At 38.0% G+C, this 13,032-nt stretch overlaps 1 protein-coding gene across 1 annotated transcript in view; it reads right to left on the bottom strand.

Annotated features, from left to right (window-relative positions):
- Window positions 1–5,974: 5,974 nt before the first annotated feature.
- LOC120780173 (proton-associated sugar transporter A-like) overlaps window positions 5,975–13,032 on the bottom strand; it is a 30,532-nt gene continuing 23,474 nt past the window's right edge. The window contains exons 3-5 of the mRNA XM_040112449.1: window positions 6,413–6,685; window positions 6,259–6,360; window positions 5,975–6,201 (exon numbers count right to left, since the gene is read on the bottom strand). Of these exons, the coding sequence (XP_039968383.1) occupies window positions 5,975–6,201; window positions 6,259–6,360; window positions 6,413–6,685 (602 nt within the window). The remainder of the gene's footprint in view (window positions 6,202–6,258; window positions 6,361–6,412; window positions 6,686–13,032) is intronic.

The raw sequence follows: 13,032 nt of genomic DNA, 5'->3' as shown, positions 1-13,032 counted from the left end.
CCGACGCTTCAATAAGATCGTACGGATGTTGCATTTACATACGAAGCCAATCTGCTAGTGGTGTCAAATGTATGCTGCTTACTGCAAAGTCTAGAGTGGCTCCGCTGAAGACCAAGTCTCTTCCGCGTCTCGAGCTCTCGGCAGCACATCTTTTTGCCAAATTATGGTCACGAGTTGCACCAATGTTGAGTCGACGATTCGAGAAAATTACATTTTGGACAGACTCTGAAATTGTACTGCACTGGGTAAAAACGCATCCATCTTCATTACAAACCTTTGTCGCAAATAGAGTGTCCGAAATCCAAGAATTGACTGATAATGTACAGTGGCGACATGTGCCAACGAAACAAAATCCTGCGGATCAAGTGTCTCGGGGTTGTAACGTGGACGAATTGAATAATTCAATATGGTTTGGCGGTCCACAGTTCCTCCTAGAAGACCCTGCATTATGGCCAATTAATAACCACTTCCAGCTCTCACCAGAAGACGAAGCATTAGAGAAGAAGAAAGCTACATTTACATTAATTTCGACTGCTGAGAAAAAATTCAATATTGGACCTCATTGAAAAATTCTCTTCTCATAAAAATTGCTTCGTGTGGTCGCATATATATTACGATGGATCAGACGACCACCAAAATCCTCCAGGGGACAAGACCTGACTTCAGAAGAGCTAAACTTGAGTTTCTTGAAAATTGTCCAGGTGACTCAACATTCCGAGTTTGCGAGCGAAATCCAAAACTGACGAAAGGCACGACGCTACCCGCAAACTTGCAAAAACTCAACCCGTTTTTGCATGAGTACTCGGATATGTCGCTGTCATTCAAATTAATCCATACGATGCCAAATTTCCGCTTTTATTAAATAAAAGTTCGCACTTCGTTATAACGTACTTACGGTTCCTGCACATTCGAAATCACCACGCTGGGGCAAAAGCGTTGGTTGCGCTTCTTCGAGAACGCATATGGCTAAATAATGCCAGAGAAGCTTGCAGTAGAACCGTAAGAAATTGTACACATTGCTTTCATTACAAGCCGAAGTTGCAAACCCAAATTATGGGAAATTTGCCAGTTGAAAGACTTCGAGCGTTACGACCCTTTCTGATATGTGGCGTAGAGTTTTGTGGTCCCATATATACAACGTTAAAAATACGTGGTCGACCACCCGTAAAGACTTATATAGCAGTTTTCGTTTGCTTCACTTCAAAAGCAGTAGATTTAGAACTAGTCTCGGATCTGTCTACTAATTCTTTTATTTCCGCCCTTAAAAGGTTCATTGGTCGCCGAGGGATGCCACAGAAAGTATTCAGCGACAACGCAACCAACTTTGTCGGCGCCGACCGCAAGCTGCGCGAGCTGAAGGAGGCGTTCCTAGCGCAAGCGCCAGAACTAATGGGGTTTGCAGCCGAAGAAGGATTCAGCTTCGGCTTTATACCACCCAGGGCGCCGCACTTCGGCGGATTATGGGAGGCGGCCGCTAAGTCCGCCAAGCATCTGCTCGTTCGCGCACTCGGCAACGCTCTACTCACGACGGAGGAGCTATCAACACTACTGGCCGAAGTTGAGGCCATTTTGAACTCTCGTCCCCTAGCACCGTTGGGACAGGACTCCAACGACGGAGAAGCACTAACTCCAGCGCACCTTTTAATCGGTTGCCCTCTGCGAGCACTGCCACCAGCACAAGTGCCAACGGACCCAATTCGTTGCTGCGAGAGATGGCAACTTGTTTGCTGTCTCAAGCAACAGTTTTGGCGACAGTGGTCCAAAACCTACATGACGGGCCTTCAGGAACGCAACAAATGGCTGCACCCCAAACGCAACCTGCAGCCAGGCGATCTCGTCCTCGTCCACGAGGACAACGTGCCGCCACAGCAGTGGGTACTCGGACGCGTCGTCGCCACCGTCGAAGGGCAAGACGGCAAGGTGCGAGTCGCAGAAGTAGCAACCAAGACGGGCACGATTAAGCGCCCCATCCACAAACTGGCTGTCCTTCCACTGGATATTGAAGGATCCTGATTCTGTCAAGGTGGCCGGTGTTGCGTCAAGCGACAAAATATATATTTAAACCTAAAACTAAAATTAAGAAAAATTTATTATAAAAAATTATAAATATTGAATTATATTAGTATTGTATACTTACCCTAATAATGTTATGTATACTTACCTTAATCTATTACTATAAGTTAACAAAATGAACTACTCACCTCTTTTTGTACATACCTGTATACTTCCATTCCAACTGTTTTTTCCTGTTAGCTTTAAGATTTAGGCTAAGTCATCTAGTTGCTAAAATAAAGAAAGGAATTGTTATTTGACCGCAATCGAGATCGCACGCGTTTCCTTTTTTTCGCTATTTCGCCGTCGCAATTTTCCGCAAGTCAAGTGTCCGTACAGGCAATTGGTAAAGTATAATTAAGTGAATATTTATATTAAACAACACGAATCCCGGAACAATTTAGTTCTCAAAAACGCTTGAGAAATTTCAACCCGTAAATGATTCATACTCATACTTCAGTTATTGAAATTTGCGACAGCGTTCTTGTTATACATATATCATATATAAACATACATCACTGGCAGCTGTTTTTCAAATTTTCAATAATAAAACAAGAAGTTTTAATTTATGATGTTATGTTATGATGCAGTTTTAAAAATAACGTGTTTATATGTTTTTGTAATAAAAAATGATTTTGTAAAAATTGGTCGGCTAACAACCGCAATGTTTATCTTCAATCCATTTTCATTGAAAGTATTATAAAAATGGCAATCAGCTGTTTACGAGAGTTTCAAACTCGCACAGCTGCCGTCTGTCGTCTACAAATTTAGATATGATTAAGTGCGCACTTAATCCGGATTAACGCTGCCGTCTGTATAGGTTATTACACGCAGTTACGCATTCGTTCAATTCTAGCAATCATTGCAATGCTATGAACTGACATGATATGATTTTAACCGAAGTTAGCCATACCCTTTACTCGATCGTGATTGCCGAAGAACAGATTGTTCATGTTGCATCAAATCAGTTGGCACTGATCGGTACTCGAATTGATCCACAATGTTGTCTATGATGAATTGAATTGATTTGATTGTGTTATTGGTACGATTCTTTGTTCTGATTTAATAATAATCGTTGCAGCTCTCTGGTATGTACATACTTAGATAAGTACTTGTGTGCATTAGACCGGACTTAATTTTTTTTTTTTGCAGAAAGAGCGTACCGCCCCCTCAAATTTTTCCTTTTTATGCCAATAACGAAATTCCAAAATCTTAGACTGATTGCCCTAGGTTAAGGCGTGGCACATGCCCACTAAAGTGGCTAAAACCGGTTACATGGACTTTTCAAGAGACAAGGCACAAAAATATAAGTAAAATGTTTCATATATGTCTTTAATATATTATTATATTGAAATTAACTTACGTTTAATGAATTATATTCTTTATAATCATTTAAACTTAAGCGCAAAGGTCTGATTTATTAATGCTACCGTATTTTGAAATATTGTTTTGGTTTAATTCATTCATGTTTGTTACTATTATTTTATTCTCATTATTTTGTTCTTTTCTTTAATTTTCAACCATTTTTCTCTTTTCTCCAAGGTCTACAGCATTATCAAAAAATGAAAGACCTGCTGCTTCTGGTGTCAGGTACCACAAGTGATTCGAAAACTTGAGCGTTACTTCATTGCATTATTTCATTCAATTCATTGAATTTTCTTTTTCAAATAATGAACGATCGCATCCCACCATTGCACCAGGTCTACCTTCTTTACGTTGATTCTTCAAAAACTCTTTACATTCTTCTATTTTAATCAAATCTAACGCATTTCCGTGCGCAATGTCAAATAAGTTATTCATATTTTTAATAAACTGATCTTCTCGCATTTTTTGAAGTGGTGTGCTGCGTTTGCAAATTTTTTGCAGATTTTTCCATTCTTTATATAAAGCTTCAACTTTTTGAACACTTCTATCAATTTGCCGCACTGGAATACGGGCTTTATTCCAAAGAATTTCGGCCTCTTTGATAACCAGATACGCACTTGAACGAAGATCCAATTTCACTTTTACGCATGTTATAAAACAACACTTTCAAAACTTGCCCATTGGAAGGCAGCTTAGATCCAACAATTTGGCTTTCGTCATATTCTAATAAACAAATGTTTTCACTAGCTCTTGTGTCCATTTTGCAAATACAATCAATATCAATTCTCTTTAAAGCAACAATGTTTCTATGATTCAAAGCTCAAAATAAATACACTTCACTTTTTACACACTTTTAATTGCCACGTGGCTCAAAATTAACGGTATTGACCAGATGTTGACTTTCCTCTATTGTTGCCAACATTTTATTTTACAACTTAAATATATGTTTACAGAGTTGCTTTTTTGCGATGTTTTTGAAGGCTTATGTCTTAAAACTTTTATGCAAACAGTAACTAAATATAGGAAAAAATACGGTAGCATTAATAGATCAGACCTTTGCGCTTAAGTTTAAATGATTATAAAGAATATAATTCATTAAACGTAAGTTAATTTCAATATAATAATATACTAAAGACATATATGAAACATTTTACTTATATTTTCGTGCCTTGTCTCTTGAAAAGTCCATATAAACCGGTTTTAGCCACTTTAGTGGGCATGTGCCACGCCTTAACCTAGGGCAATCAGTCTAAGATTTTGGAATTTCGTTATTCGCATAAAAAGGAAAAATTTGCGGGGGCGGTACACTCTTTTTGCAAAAAAAAAAATTTCCCGTACAAAAAAAGACCAGTCTAATGTGCATGCTACATGTGCATATGAATACTTAAGTTTTAAACTATAAAATAATGATTTATGTACGAATGCATATTATATATATTACTAGTTTTTTATATATTATGATAGTATTTTTTACAGATACATATATGTATATATATAAGGGTGTGCCATTTTCAGGCAACCTTTTTTTTCAACTGAAAAACAGCCTCAAAACTTTCGAAATGTGTAAAAAAAAAGTCACTCAAAAGATGAGCTCTTAATATTAATATTAAGAGTGCCTCTTTCAAATTTTCTGTTTCCCATATAAATTACATGGAAAAAAATTATTTTTTTTGTGGTGGTTATTGTACGGAGGTTGTTATACGTACGCGCGATGGCTGCCAGTAGGGATGGTAAACTCGATTCCGATTCTACTCGAAAATCGAGTTTTCTCGTAATATAATCGATTTTAAGGCGATAAGGCGATAGTAAGTTTAAGCAGCTCACCAAAAAGATGCGCTTAAAATCATGCAACATATATATAAATGTCCATGTTACAGTAGATCATGAAGTAATTTATCTGGGCTCTCAACTGTTTGCTGCTGGACAAGCTTATATAGCACTTAGTCGTTGTAGATCTTTGGACGGTATTCGAATTGAAGAACTAGCCTGTTCAAAGTTGACAGGTAAAATCCCATGTAACATCGAAGCTTTAGAAGAAATGATTGGATTAAGAAGTAGTAATTCGTAAAGTCGTCAATAGAACTTGGTCGCAAATAATATATCAATTAGTCAATGAAGGGTTACGAGTAGATATTAAATGCTGCCTAATTATCGATATACTTAACCACTACTACATGTTATAGTTCATATTTTAACAAATTTGGGGTATCTCACATAAAACTAAAAAATTAAAAATAAATATAGTTTAAAAAACTAAACTACACGCTTTTAAAACATATCAAAATAAAAAATGAAAAATAATTCTTTGTATCTTTGTATATAGATATAAACTAACAATAATAATGATGGAAAAATTCCTGCATTATTGTGAGAAAAGCGTGGGGTGCTTAGTGACATATTTTTCATATATCGAGCATTCCACGCTTTTCTCACAATAACGCAGGAATTTTTCCATCATTATTATTGTTAGTTTATACAAAGAATTATTTTTCACTCTTTAGTTTGATATGTTTTAAAAGCGTGTTTTTTAGTTTTTTTAAACTATATTTATTACTTTTTAAGATACACTTACCTCCTCATCGTTACATGTTAACTGATTTACGGCACTATATGCTTCCACGTCATCATTAGAAGTGTTTTCTCTTTGATGTTTGTCATTTGTATAATCCGCTATAACCCATAATGGAATTTCTTTAAAGCTTGTAATTGTTAGTGTTACGCAAAAAATGAATATGAAAGTAACTAATGTGAATACTGTTTTTATATGGCCACCTAATTTTTGACCTGAAAAAATATTTGTATTAATTAATGTAGCTATGCATATAAATACATTATGAATACCAATTATTGTTGTATCCCAGTCGACGGCTCCCATTGAGTACCCCATAAATCCGCCTAGGCCCGCCATTATTGTAAAAGTAGAAAGCCCTTTAACATGATCCTCTACAATTAAAAGAAGGTTAAAGACGAAATAATGTTAGATAGAAATTACTACCTGGAAGGCATATGTCCAACAAATATGCTCTAGCTGGGCTTTGGCACGCATCCGCGTCGAAGTCTAATAAGACTGTACCCAAAACAGTGAAAAAGATTCCCCAAGGATGTTTATTCTGTGTTATGGAATGTATTTCATTTTGTGAAGCAGTCACACGATGTGATACCATATTTATACTTGTATTTGTTACATTAATTATTGAAGAGTGCAATTCGTGGTAATCATCACCAAACCAGTATCCCAATTGTTCCCCATTAGGTATTAAAAGAAGTCCTGTTAAAAAAACTTTGACAATTAATTGGCTGAGATTTAAAATAGCATCCCTCAAATTCGGGGTTAAAATGGATATCCACCGATAGAGGAGGCTCTCCAAAAAATATAAGAAGGTATCACTGACTTTTTGTCAGAATGCAACCCTTTTGTTATTGTGTGAATAAAAAGAATAGAACACAAATTAAATATTGAATGTATTAAAACGAATTATGGAAGTGCTATTAGATACACAAGCTAAAAATATATGAGTTAAATTCATTATAAATCAGAGGAACATGCACTTTAAAGTGTTGAATTTTTGAATTTTGTTTAAGCCATTGTTCACTTCACCTTTTGAACACTTACCACTTTTTAAATTTTTTTTTTGAAATAAAACGCCCATTTTCGCTTGGTAACAATGATATTTGAATTTAGAAATTTAGGTTTTTATTTAGGTATTAATATGGTACAAACCCGCGTATGTAAACGTAAGTGTAACAACGTGAATAATAAACTGTGAAAATTGTTATCGTAATAGCGTAACGACGACAGCGGGAGGCGGTAATCGAGAGGGCGACGGTCGAATAAAAGCGACATGCAGGTTAAAATGCAGACGAATAAGAACTGAACTGTTGAGATGCTGACCCTTTTTTTGTGGAGTGGTACCCAGTGTGGTATGTGCTTACGTGTGTTGATGTGAGGTGCTCTCGCGTGTGGGTGGTGTTGATGTGTGGGTCCTGTGGTATGTGGGTTCTGTGTGTGTGGTATATTGGAGTGTTGAGGTAGTGGCATTAGGCAAATATTCAGCCTAGCAGTCGCTGGAGTTGTTGAAGTGTTGCCACTACGTTGCTAAGTCAAGTAGCGGGGGGATGTTGCGGCCCTTTCGGACGATGCCCAGTTGGTGCAAAGCGGTGCGGACGCAACTGATGGGGCTCAGGACGGGCTGCAGTGGTTCGACGTCGTACCTCCCGGTTTGCTTGCCTTGGTCTACCTGTGCTTGAGGCAGCTGGCCGTCCTACATCACGTGGTTGGCGCTGGCGTTGTATCGGTAACAATCCTTTAAAGGTGTTTCCGGTGTCATAGAGGGCATCGGATTCGAGGCGGTTCGGCTTGTGTGGATGGCGTTAATAGGGCTGCTCTTGAGCCACTACCAGAAGCGGTGATCGATGCTAGCATTGGTTGGGCGGGGCGTAGGAATAGATCCAGTACGTTCCGAGTTGGTTGCCTACCGAACAGTTGGTGTGAGTATGGTAGGCATGTCCACGTCCATCTTGATCTCTATAAAAATGATATTTGAATATACATGGTAGGATATACATAGAATGGGCGATTATGCCACGTTATGTGGCATGATTGAGTAGTCATATTTACCGACCACTTCAGTAATTTTTATTGTTACTTTTAACGGTTTGTTGCGGGTTGCGGCTTTATTGATTTATTTCAATTGGTTTTCATTTGTGTTTCGGTATTATGGTTGAATCGATTGGTATCGCATCTAATCTGCGTCCTCATCTTATGTTTATGCTTAGTGCAGATCTTGCACATGAAAATGTACTTTTTTATTTGAGGCTTAAGCTGGGGAATATAGAACTCTTGGCGGATTATATGTTGCATTAGGCGATGTTCCGCGTGCAACATTAGTATGTGTATATACTTGAGTAGCAATGTTGCAAGTCGAAACTTCTCTGGTATTATTAGAGAATGGCATTCGTTATATGTCAGGCTGGAGCTGGCAAGCCGACTATTAGCACGAAGCAGACCTTTAGTATCCAGAAATTCATTTAATACTAAGAGCCAGCTCTTTTTACCAATTGGCTTCGATCCTCTTAGTAGTGACATCTCGCAACTGAAGAGGCGCGACTGAGTATAAGTAATAAGAGCGACCTTTGCCTTTTCTAGGTCTAGGTGCGTCAATATATCGCCTTGGGAGAAAAAGCGTGGGTTCTCCCTTCACTCTAATCTTGATGAAATTTAACATGTAAGCGATTACCCTGAGTGCTCGGGGTATGACGAAAATCGCTCAGGGATGTTAGTATCATCCAATGTCGTGTGAAAGCAGTCGATTTTTCGACTTTCTGGGGCAATTATGTTGCGCATGAGCGATCGTGGCCAAGATTCGGGGGATTCTGTTAACCATCCAGGACCATTCCACCAAAGAGTGGTGGTGGCAAGCTGCAGAGGCTTGAACCCTCTTGTACCTAGATCGGCAGGATTGTCAGCACTAGCTACGTGTCGCCAAGTGGCTCGTCCCACTATGTCAAGGATTTGAGACGTTCGATTGGAAATATACGTCTTCCATGCATGTGGAGGTTTTTCTAACCAGGCTAATATAATTTCTGAATCAGACCAGAGATACAATTTATATTTGATCATATTTAGATGAGTTTGCACCATGGATACTAGTTTGGCTAGTAGTAGTGCACCACATAGTTCCAGTCGTGGGAGACTTATAGTTTTTAGCGGAGCCACATTTTCCTTGGCTACTAGCAGGTGACTGGTGGTCGCTTGTCGGATTGTGTGCGCACATAGATGGTGGCACATTATGCCTTTTCATAGGCATCACAGAAGCCTGTAGTTCGACTTTGTGCTCTGGGGCATAATTTATCCATCTTGGGATTTTTATCTGTGAGATATCATTCAGATTACCCGCGAACTGGGCCCACTTTTCTAAACAAAGTGGTTTCACTTGTTCATCCCAGTCAGTTCCGTATAGCCACAATTCTTGTATTAGAATTTTTGCTTGTATCATAATTGGCGAAAGCCATCCTGCGGGGTCGAAAAATTTATACCATTATATCCCCAGCGTTTTCGTTGTGCCTTTCTTTTCGAATTTAAGGAAATTAGTGTCTAATAGATTTTCTTTAAGTATGTCCTCTACAATATTAGGGTGGTTCGCCGTTATCTTTTTTAACGGAAATGCTGCTGTATTGAGCGCTTGTATCACTTGTGCTTCCAGAGAGTTTACAAACGTTTGTGTTTTCAACACTTGTGTTGCCAGAGGAAATTCTGACTTTGCGTCTTCTGATAGTTCGTGGAGTTTACGAATGGCTAGGTATGGGGCCCAGTTGACGCCAAAGGTAACTGGTAATTCAATGTCGCGTAGTGCACTATTGGGAGATTTTCGGAAAATAATTCGCTGAAAATCTTGATCATCTTTACGTACGACTGTTTATCGATACATTTTTTCGATATCCCCATTGAAAGCGTATTTGTATATACGCCAGTTTAGTATGAGGAGCATTAAGTCTGGCTGAAATGTGGGTCCCGTAAATAAAGTGTCATTTAGGGAATTCCCCGAACTTGAGGCTTTTGATGCATTAAAGACAACTCTTACCTTTGTAGTTTTTTTGTCTGGCTTTATTACTGCATGATGTGGCAGGTAAAATTAATGGTATTTACTTTTTATAATTTTTTCGCCAGGGCTGACTTACTCCATGTGGTCTAAATGGAGGTATTCTATCGTATTCTGGTTTTAGCTCGCCTTTTTTAAGAAGGTTTTTTTCCATACTTTAAAACTGTTGGATAGCAGAGGTACGGGAATGACCAAAGGCGAGTGTGTGGGGCTTTAGTGGTAGTCGTACGACGTACCGGCCATTATCTAATCGAGTAGTTGTGGATTTGTAAAAATCCTCACAATATCGATCTTCTGTGGTTTTGATTGATATGGGGACAGTTCTTCTAACTCCCAAAATTTCTTCAGTTGTGTATTGAGGTACTCGTTTGAGATTTCCTCAACTTGCTTAGGACCCATCCGAACATGATATTTTGCGCCAGAAGTGTTTTCGTAACTTTCTCAACACCTTCGAGAATAATTTGTGGTATGAGTTCGCTGCCTCACAGACATTCTATTTGAGCGGGAGTGTTGCAGTTGGGGTCTGCTAACTTAAGGTGTGAAAACTTTTGCAAATGCTTGCTATTTATATGATAGCTGAAGCATGTTTGTTAGCTACGATAAGAGAATAGCTTCTGCTTGAATGCGCTTATCCGCTTGGGGTGAAATAAGGGTAATGGGGCAGATTTTGTTTGAGTTTTGTACTACTCTTCCCTCCATTCCCGCAATTTCAAAATTAGCTAGTTTTGTTGCCAGTTGAGCCTTCTTTGTGCCCTAGACGTTATAAATGATCGTTGAGATCCTTGCTCTATTAAGGCCCTAAGTTTAAACAGTTCTCCTCGGTGCTCGATGGAAATCACTGCTGTGGGTAATAATACACTAACATTAGCGTTATTTTGAGCGAAGCTGGAAAAATTTGTAATGCGAGGCATTGGTTTATGTCGTTTATGGCAATAAACGCAATTAAATTTGCTTTCGCAATCTTTGAGCTCATGCGCATCTGACAAACAGTTGGTACAAAGTTTTTACGTTCTTACGAAATTGTTTCTTTCGTTAATATTTAGTTTTCTAAATTTTTCGCAAGATTTTAGCCTGTGCCATCCTTCACACAGTTCGCATGACGTATGTTTGGTTTTTTCGGATTTGAACGATTGTTTTATAAAAACTATGATTAAGGGATGAAGGTTGTTGTTGTTACTCACTTGGGGCCTAATGAAGCTTTGATTTAGGTCGTGTTGAACGTTTTTACTTCTGACCATTTTTTTATCTATACTTTCCGCATTTTCATATTGGATAGTTAAGAAATCTTTCATTTGTTGCCACGTTGGGCACTCTCTTCCTGATGAGAGCGATTGCTCCCACAAAAGTTACGATTTTTCTGGTAATGCAGATGTGCATGTATTTGCCAGAATGAGGTCCGAATGGTCTGTGGGAATATTCTGCGTCGATAGAACCGACAAACAATTTGAAACAGAGGATTGAAGCTTTATGAATTCTTTCACTTCTTTCTGAATTTTTGGTAAATTTATTAATATCATCACTTGTTTGTCGACCAATATTCTTTCGTTCTCGTAACGATCTTTAAAGCTTCCCAAGCAAAATTGAAATTTTCGTCATTAAGAGCGATTTGTTTGACTATTTCGCCTGCTTGACCTTTTGTTTTGTATCGGAGGTGATACAATTTTTGCGCTTGTGATAATTTTGGATAGTTTATGTACATGGCCGTAAACATGTCCCTGAAGGACGGCCATTGTTCATAACCATCACAAAGAATTTCAGTGTCAGATGCGGGCACCTTGAGATGGATGCCTGAAATCGCATCTTGGCTTTGAACTTGTGGCAGCTCTACTCTCGGTTGTGGAGTAGGTACAATTACTTTAATTAATTTCAATTGATCGGGGATCATAGCTTCGTCTCTTCGAACTGGCCTAAGCAGTTTTCGTATTTGACGTATGTTGAGGATTTGAAATTTTCAGGGAGATTTGATTCGTCATACGCAGCTAGGAAACGTGTTCAGAAATTGATTTTATTTTTTGATATCTAATACCGATTCAGAATTGTCTTGAATCGGTGAAGATGAAAATCGAGTAGAGTATCTAATTAGATTGTCACTCTAAGCAATAAACATAGTATATGAAATATCTTTAAGTTTTTTTTGGTTTGTAGCACCTTGCTTTGAGCGTGTAGCTTCAGCAGGTGTATATGGGCTCTTTTCTTCAGAAATAATTTGTTGTACTTTGAGATATTGTATCGATTTTGATTCCTTAGAATCTCCGTTCATTTAGATAATATGTGAAAATGGAAAATATGAGAAAAAAAAATCTCTCATTGTATTTCTGATGACAATAAATACGTGTGAAATCTTTAAGACAAAAAGTTTGTATTTTTGTTGTATACGCAATGTATCAACTAACGAACGCGTATTTCGTTTTCCATATTCCCGGTTCTTATTTAGTTGTGTATTGTGTTTGTTCTTGTTTTCTTTATATTTTATTTATTGTTTCGTAATCGTTAGTATATACTGGTGTATACGAGCAATAATTAGAGAAACGAAAAAGGTTAATGATCTTTGAAGTGCTGAACACATAGAGCGGGAGAGGCTGCAAGCGATATCTATCAAATATTAAAATACACACGTTCTTATGGCCACAGTTATGTAGTTGTGCAGCTGCCTCAATAACTGTGTCCCTAAGAACTTGTGTATTTTAATATTTGACAGATGTCGTTTGTAGTCTGTCGCGCTCTATGTGTTCAGCACTTGAGTCCGCACGATATGTGCGTGTTTATGTGCATACTTAATATGCTTCAAATGTTTTGTTTGCTATCCTGATTGCCTGTATGTTAACAAGGACAAGGGGTATTGCTAAAAATGTGCCGATTTGATAATTGAATATAGATAATTGAATGCCAATATGTATGCGCTTTGGCTACCAATTTTTTTTTCTGTTTTATTTTGACCGAATATATTTGATATTTTTTTTTGTCTTTAGTTAATAAAATAAAAAATGTTTAATAATTAAACATTGGCATTTACCGC

This window comes from Bactrocera tryoni, unplaced genomic scaffold (assembly GCF_016617805.1).
Source record: "Bactrocera tryoni isolate S06 unplaced genomic scaffold, CSIRO_BtryS06_freeze2 scaffold_206, whole genome shotgun sequence".
Classification (NCBI taxonomy): domain Eukaryota; kingdom Metazoa; phylum Arthropoda; class Insecta; order Diptera; family Tephritidae; genus Bactrocera; species Bactrocera tryoni.
The sequence above is the reverse complement of the archived record's forward strand: the minus strand, read 5'-3'. Positions and strand labels throughout refer to the sequence as shown.